Below are 7,114 nucleotides of genomic sequence, written 5' to 3'. Positions count from 1 at the left end.
TATATTGAAAATAAAATCTTTCTAATAATTTTAATAAAATATGTCTTTAAAACATGTTAGCAAGATCTATATAAAAATTAAAAGGTACATTACAATATTTTCTAAAATTTAATGCTTGGTATAATAAATTAATAACATTACAGTGCTCACGGTAAGAAATCATGCATAATGTAGAAGTTTTATGTGTTTTTCCATTTCATTGTTTATAAAATATAAATAGATTTGACTTCTATTCATTATAAATAGAAAAATATTTTATATATTATTATACTATCAGTTATTTTTCACATATACGATGACGATATAAAACAACTTTACAATATCAATTGATAAAAATTTAAAAAGTATCTTATGATACAAATTAACTTGCAACAATAACGATTATTCATTGTAACTTATTTTCTTAAAATTTTTATTAATCAGAGGTTCACGTAAATTAGTACATAAAAATTATTAAATTATTCTACTGTAATATGGGTGTGTAGAAACCATAATTTTTTTTTTTGTTGCATTTAATGCCAACAGGGTTTCAGAGTTTTCAGGGCTCAAAGTTGCAACTTCATAACAAAAATCAAGAACATTAAAGAAATAATTGCAGGCTTTTTTCAACTAAAAAATGAATATAAGTACATTTCCTGCTATGGAACTAAAGTAAAAACATAATATTTATTTACATAATAGAATTTATATGTCAAACTACTTAGAACCCCCTGATAATGTAAGGCCCTTCTAAGCCAACCAACCAACCAACCAACCAACCAAGAAATATGCCAAAATAGCAGTGCCAACTAGTTCAAAATTGTAGGCCTAATGCATCCCAATTTGCACTATCACCAACTGTTTTTGTCTATTCCTACAACACAGAGAAATGTAGTAACCACCAATCATATGTGCAAGAGTGAATTTTTCAAATAAACATGTACCTCAACTACATTGCCACGTCTGAAACAAAATCTTCTGTGCCTTCAAAATTACCCTGCATCCCAAATGCATGCACGAGACCAGGAAAGGTAACCCCTCATCTACTGCACTTTGAGCTTGAAGCAACATCAGCAAGTCCTCCAAGGGGATTCTATAGAACTAATTCTATTTTTGGTGTACAACACAGTTTATTTTCTTAATACTTTAGCTCAGATAGTTGGCTGGGGCATGAGCTTAAAATTGAAGGAACATTTCTCCCACAAACTGGAGAAGATTTTTTACCACTCCCAGCAGAAGAATTATCAGTTTGTTGCGATTGAGTGTTCACTGATGAAGTGTTCATCGATGAACTAACTTTCCTTCCCTCTGGATTTGGCATCAAATTGCCCCCATTAGGTGGAGTGCCTGCAACTGTTGTAGACACAGGTCGGTTGTTACTGATTAGTTGCCCTTGCGGTGGCAGGGGGGTTGTGTAATCTCCCCCAAATGAAATTTGCATACGACCCTGTGAAATTCTTCCTTGCTCCTGAGAATAACTTTTGAGGTTTGGAGCATTAGATGTTATAACAGGTGCATGATGAAGATGAGAATCCATGGTTCTTCCTGAGCTCCTAGAGTTAGAAGCTTGGGTAGAACTTTTGCTTTGAGTTTGTGTGAAAACAGGGATATCATTGGCAAACTTTGTAGCCGAATTGATATTGGTGGATGGTGCTTTATACCAAGTAGCCATAGCAGGCTGCTGCTGTGACTGTTGAATACCATACTGCTTCTGAAGATGAAGCAATGATGGCTCTTGAGAACTTGAGGCATTACTAGAAAGAGGCGCACTTGTTATTGCAGTTGAAGACACACTTGTTACTGAACTTGAAGCAACAGTGCAATTAGGCCAGTTTCCGTTTGAAGGAGAAAACATAAAGTTAACATTCTTTGATGAATTATCAAAAACAAGAGTTGTTGGTCCATAATTGGTTGATGATTTTCCATGAGTGATTTTCTTCTCATCTTCTTGATGGGAAGAACTACCTCCACTCTTCCCTTCAGTTATTGAATAAGGCCTTTGCTGAGTAGAATGAGGTGTACTTGCAGCTTGATATCCTTGCCATGAAATATCAGGCAGGCTATGAAATATCATGGGGTTCTGTCCCACAGCTGAGAAGTTAAGGTTTGAAGGAACGTTTGTCCCATTATATGCACCAAATGATATTGCAAATGCTTGAGATGGTGTAGTCTCCACTCCGCCTTTAGAAGCCTGTTGCTGTTGTTGCTTGTCACTGATATTCCGGCTGTTTCCACCGACATTGTCTGAAATTACAGATGGCCGGAAAGATAAGTTCACTGGCTGAGCTGGAATTGTGAAGTTGTGTCCATGCACGTTCTTCTGTGGGTAAGATTTTCGATTCACAACAGATGAGGCATTGTCTCTGTTAACCTCAGTTTCATGCTTGAGATGGTGGGACAGCGAGGCGTGTTGCTTTTGTGACTGTTGTGATTGCATAGGTGGAGAGGTCAAAATGCTATTGCCATTAAACTGTGCACCCTGTGACTGCTTATATGATGATGAACTGCTCGATGTGCTTGGATTGGGATAACTTGGTGGAACCAGTACTTGTGAATGAGGGTGCTGTTGTGGATGCTGAGGAGGATGAATTGATTGAGAAGGGTAGCAAGTCCCATTGAGTATTTGTGGTGCCTGTGCAGGGTTTGCGCCTCTGATTGCTGCATTAGCCCCAGCCAATGAGGTCGAAAACGGGAATGAGTAACCATTATTTTGAACTATTGTCACATACGGAGTATCACTGGTTGAAAAATTTGGGTAGCTAAAGCTCATTGAAGCTGCTACTGCTGGCAAAGTTGAAGAGGTAGCAAGAGATCTGGCACCTGAACTATGGGACTTATTATATGACAAAGCACCGGTGGTGGAATTTAAACCTGCCTGACTTGTAGCTGCTGCTACTGATGCTTGATGCTGACCCGGAGGAAGTAAATAAGCAGGAGCATGCTACATTCAAAGTTAAAGCACGCAACTTTTCAAGATAAGGGTTACTTGTGCAATCAGTAAAATAGATAACATCATATTTTTGAACTGTATTGAAGCAATTGGAAGACAAGTGCATACCACTAGATTGCTAGTTGAGCCAGGACGTGAACCTTGCTGGAGCACGAGCTGCATCCTTTGTGTTGAATCCGTTGGATTGGCATTATTAGAATTTTTAACTGCCGTAAGACTAGAATCACTTGTGGCAGATGACCCTTTCCCCTGTACTGCATGGTGTTTCTGAGATTGCTTCCCAATAACCAAACTTTCTGCCGAGGGATTGTTGGGCTTTGTGCCACACAGCGAAGCAGAGCCAATAGATGGTGCCAAAAGGGCGTTCATTTTTGTGAACTGCTGGTGTAAGAAGATGTTACGAGCAATGTAATGATGGGTTGCACATCTCTTTGGTTGTGGCTGAGAAGGAACTTCCTTCACATGCTGCATGTTTGAATTTTGAAGGAATTATGTACTATACTCCATATAAATAGGAATGATATTGGTATATGAGAAACTATAAGAATAAAAAAGAAAACATATGACTAGAAGAACAAATTCTGTGACAAAACCTAATACCTCAAACTTTGTCGATGATCCTGTGGCTTTGTCCATCTTAAAAACTGTCTCTGAAGGCATTGTGCATCTGGCAATCATAGTTATTTACCTTTAGAAAAGTGACATTATTGTTTTAACCAAACATTAAGTAAAATTTGACTACAGAATGAACAAAAGGATAATGATCTGATACCCAACGGAAGAGAGACTGTTTGGATGACCCGATCCAGCAGTTGATAGAGGCATTGAGCTATATTGAGCTGAAGAGAAGGCATTAAGAGACTTCTATTCAATAAATAGGCTAGAATGAGAGTGAACATATACTGTAATCACATATTAAGTCACAATAAAATAAAATAAAAAATTTACCAGTTTTCTCAACTTTGGGATTTGATAATCTAGTATATTGTTCCTTATTACTATTCTGCTCTTCTAACTTAATGCTTGGACTTGTATCATTAACATTGTTTGGTTTCTCCAAATCATGTTTTAGCACATCACATCTTTCTCTAAGTGTGACCTTTTTTGCCTCTTCTGTTTCATCTGCAGTTTTTTCTCTCTTAAATGTTTTTTCCATGTCTTCAACCTTCGCACTGCTATCTTCTCTCTTCTGCGTCAGCAATTGGGACAAGTTGAAGCATGAGCCAAGGGAAAAAATTAACAGAAATAATTTAGATTCAGTATCACAAGGCAACCATCTTACCTTTTCCAAATTCAGTGCCCAAGGTTTAGTCTCTGGTATGACATCACCCTTTGATAAGTCATCTTCAGGGGATGGCATCACAGGAGGAGGAGCCTGTTCAAAAGGCACTTTATCTTCAGATATTTGACAGAAAAAAACCAAGGGAAACAGTATAATCGGAATGAATGCTAACACGAAAAGGATCCTCACCATCAGATCAATCTCAAACTTGCCTACTCTTTGGCCACTGGTCCCCGGAACAGTAGGTACCCTAAAAAAAATTCAGCACCAAGGAAATGGGATCAACAATCACTTATTCCAATAATCATATTCAGCTATCAACTAATCCTTTTTCCACTAAGTGAAATCAAACATTGCCATTGCTTCCTATCATAAACCATGTACCAAAAAGAAAAATCAATAACAAGGAAAAAGAAAAAGAAATTATTGGTCATTGGTGCTCACACTTTAGTTGAAGCTGAATTCTGTTTCTCAACATCCAGCTCGGTGAGCCACTTCGGCTTTTCCCTCACAGGGGAGGCTGATCTTCCATCAGTGAAAACACCACATTCGGCACCTGAATTCTTATCTTCCCCTATGACATCATTTGGAGCCTCTGATGATCCACTTTCGTTAACAACTGCATTACCACCGTGACAATGAACACTTGCAGATTGCTCAGTTTGAACACTAACCAACTCTGCTGTTGTTGAATTACAAGGTACTAAAGCATGAGAACTGTTGCACTCCTCCACTTTCTTTTTATCTGGTAATAAATTCCAATTCAAATTTTCAGGTAAAAAGAATAATAAAAACATAAAAGATCAAAAGATTTAGGAAAATAATTGTAAGATCAAACCTACCAGCATCCTTAGAAGACGACGTGTCGTTTTTCTTGGAAGTCCTCAAACCGTAAAGAAGCTCAGCTATTTCAATCTCAATATCTGATGATTGCGATTTCAATGTCTCAGAAGAATCACCAATCGCTTTCTGCAACATAATATAACATACGCCTCAAAACTTCACTTTTTCTTCTCTCTTTTTTCTTTTCCAGAAAAATCAAACAGATTGAAAATGAAAAATGAAAATTAAGAAGCTTCCGCTGACCATCTTTTTCTTCACAGAAACACTCGAAGAAGAAGGAGATGCCGGCTCAACCGGAGAATTCGACTGTTGCCGGAAATTCCGGTCGCCGCCGCCGCCACTTGCAGAGACACAATTTTCGTTCGATCTTTTCACAGATGCTACAAGCACGCAACAAATGAAAAAAAAAATACAAATACAATATAAAAACACTAAGCGAGTGAAAAATCGAAAACGAAGAGTTAGTTAATAGTTATTCTAAGAACCTGAACGAGCTTTCCTCGGAACCGCGACGCCGATCATCTCGTCCGTGACCTTTAGCGTCGGCGGCGGAACGTAGCTCCGGCGAAGAATTTGATCGGAGGCGGCGAACGACGACGTCGTATTGACGGAACCTGTCGCAGTAGCTCCGGCGTCTTGCTGTACTATGTCGTCGTCCTGCTCGTTTCCGACGCTCTCTTCGGTGCTGTGCTCGTCGCCTTCCTCCCTGCGCGACTGAGAGCTTCTCAATCTCTTGCTCCTCCCTCTCTTGTTCACACCTTCCTCTGCGAAAAACGAACAGTAAAACCACTTCGAGAACGAACAACACAGAAACAAGAATAAGAAGAAGGCGAAGCTGAAGATGATGATGAAGGAGACTAAGATCCTGGTGTTGATACCTGAGGACTCCCTGAGAGCGATGGTTCGATGCCTACTGCGTCTGTGGAAACCGTTGCCGGCGGCGGTGGAAGACGCCATGGCTGATCTCTTCGATTCTCTAGTTCTCTCCATGAGCTTACTTCTTCTCTCATGTAATCAACCTCGCCGAGAAATATCTTCCAATTCACGGCGGCGCGTCGCCGGAATTTCACCTTTCACGGCGGCGATCGGCTGAGCTTCTTCTCCTCTCTCTCTTCTCTCTCTCTTCTATTCTCTCTCTGCTGTGTGGCTTCTTCCTATGAAAGTGTAGTGTAACATTTCTCTTCTCTTCTTTCCATTTTTAAAATCTAATTTTTTGTTTATTTTATTTAAATGGGAAATTATTGAATACTATAATAATCTGACCTTCTCCTTTTTTCCATATTTTTTATTAGAAAAAAGTGAAATTGGATTTTCTTTTTGTCTGAAAAAGAGAAAATGGTTAAATGTTTCGCTTTCACGATTCATGCATCATGATGGCCTCGTTGCGAAGGGCTAGGATCTGCTGATGAGAATATTGGCGCTCTCTATGCCGTTGGATTATACTTTGATCCAACGGTGATCATTCGACGGTGCCAACATGGCAAGTGACGTTGCTGTCTGATAGAATATGGGAGGAATTTTTAAATTAATTTATAATAAATTAATAATAGATTAATTAAGTTGTTAGAAATAAGTAATACCAACTGCGACAAGATTGAGTATCTAAAATATTGAATTTAATTAAATTTGAACTGTGAGAGATATTTTTTAATAAAGACCAATTAGTTAAAGCACTGCTCATTAGAAAATGTATATTCATTCGAACTAAGACCAAATAGGTTATAGTCAAACATATTAAACTAAAGATTCAAACAATGGTGTCTTCTTTATTAAACTTGAAGCAATTGGTCACATCAAATAAAACTTTGAAGCAAATTGGTATGGAATTGGCATAAAATAATATCAATGAGGAATATTACTATGAGGGGCAAGAAACAAACCAGAAAAAAATATTGCACAAAACATAATTAAAGCAATAAGCACTTATTTTCAAGATGGAATAATAAACGGAGAAAAAATTAATTTAATATTGAAAGATATGTCTATGTTAAGGCCAAGACAGCTGGAAACTTCATAGTTAAGATAAAATAATAGTATATGTTAAATTAACAAATACAGAT

General features: G+C 38.0%; 1 protein-coding gene across 2 annotated transcripts; it reads right to left on the bottom strand.

Annotated features, from left to right (window-relative positions):
* On the bottom strand, positions 806–6,240 carry LOC107624954 (protein TIME FOR COFFEE). Of its 2 annotated transcripts, none has more exons than XM_021115447.1 (12): positions 5,933–6,240; positions 5,540–5,843; positions 5,298–5,434; positions 5,054–5,180; positions 4,656–4,956; positions 4,401–4,461; positions 4,212–4,304; positions 3,878–4,118; positions 3,702–3,768; positions 3,530–3,596; positions 3,038–3,394; positions 806–2,920 (listed from the first exon to the last, which is right to left on the bottom strand). In XM_021115447.1, the coding sequence occupies exons 1-12, from the start codon at positions 6,062–6,064 to the stop codon at positions 1,118–1,120; spliced, it is 3,690 nt and encodes a 1,229-aa protein (XP_020971106.1). In that variant the 5' UTR covers positions 6,065–6,240; the 3' UTR covers positions 806–1,117. The 2 variants fall into 2 exon arrangements, with proteins under 2 accessions (XP_020971106.1, XP_016182945.1); XM_016327459.2 differs by having other exon boundaries at positions 1,079–2,920; positions 5,540–5,818; positions 5,933–6,239.

This window comes from Arachis ipaensis, chromosome B02 (assembly GCF_000816755.2).
Source record: "Arachis ipaensis cultivar K30076 chromosome B02, Araip1.1, whole genome shotgun sequence".
In the NCBI taxonomy this organism is placed as follows: domain Eukaryota; kingdom Viridiplantae; phylum Streptophyta; class Magnoliopsida; order Fabales; family Fabaceae; genus Arachis; species Arachis ipaensis.
Note: the sequence above shows the minus strand (reverse complement) of the source record. Positions and strands in the feature narration are given on the sequence as shown.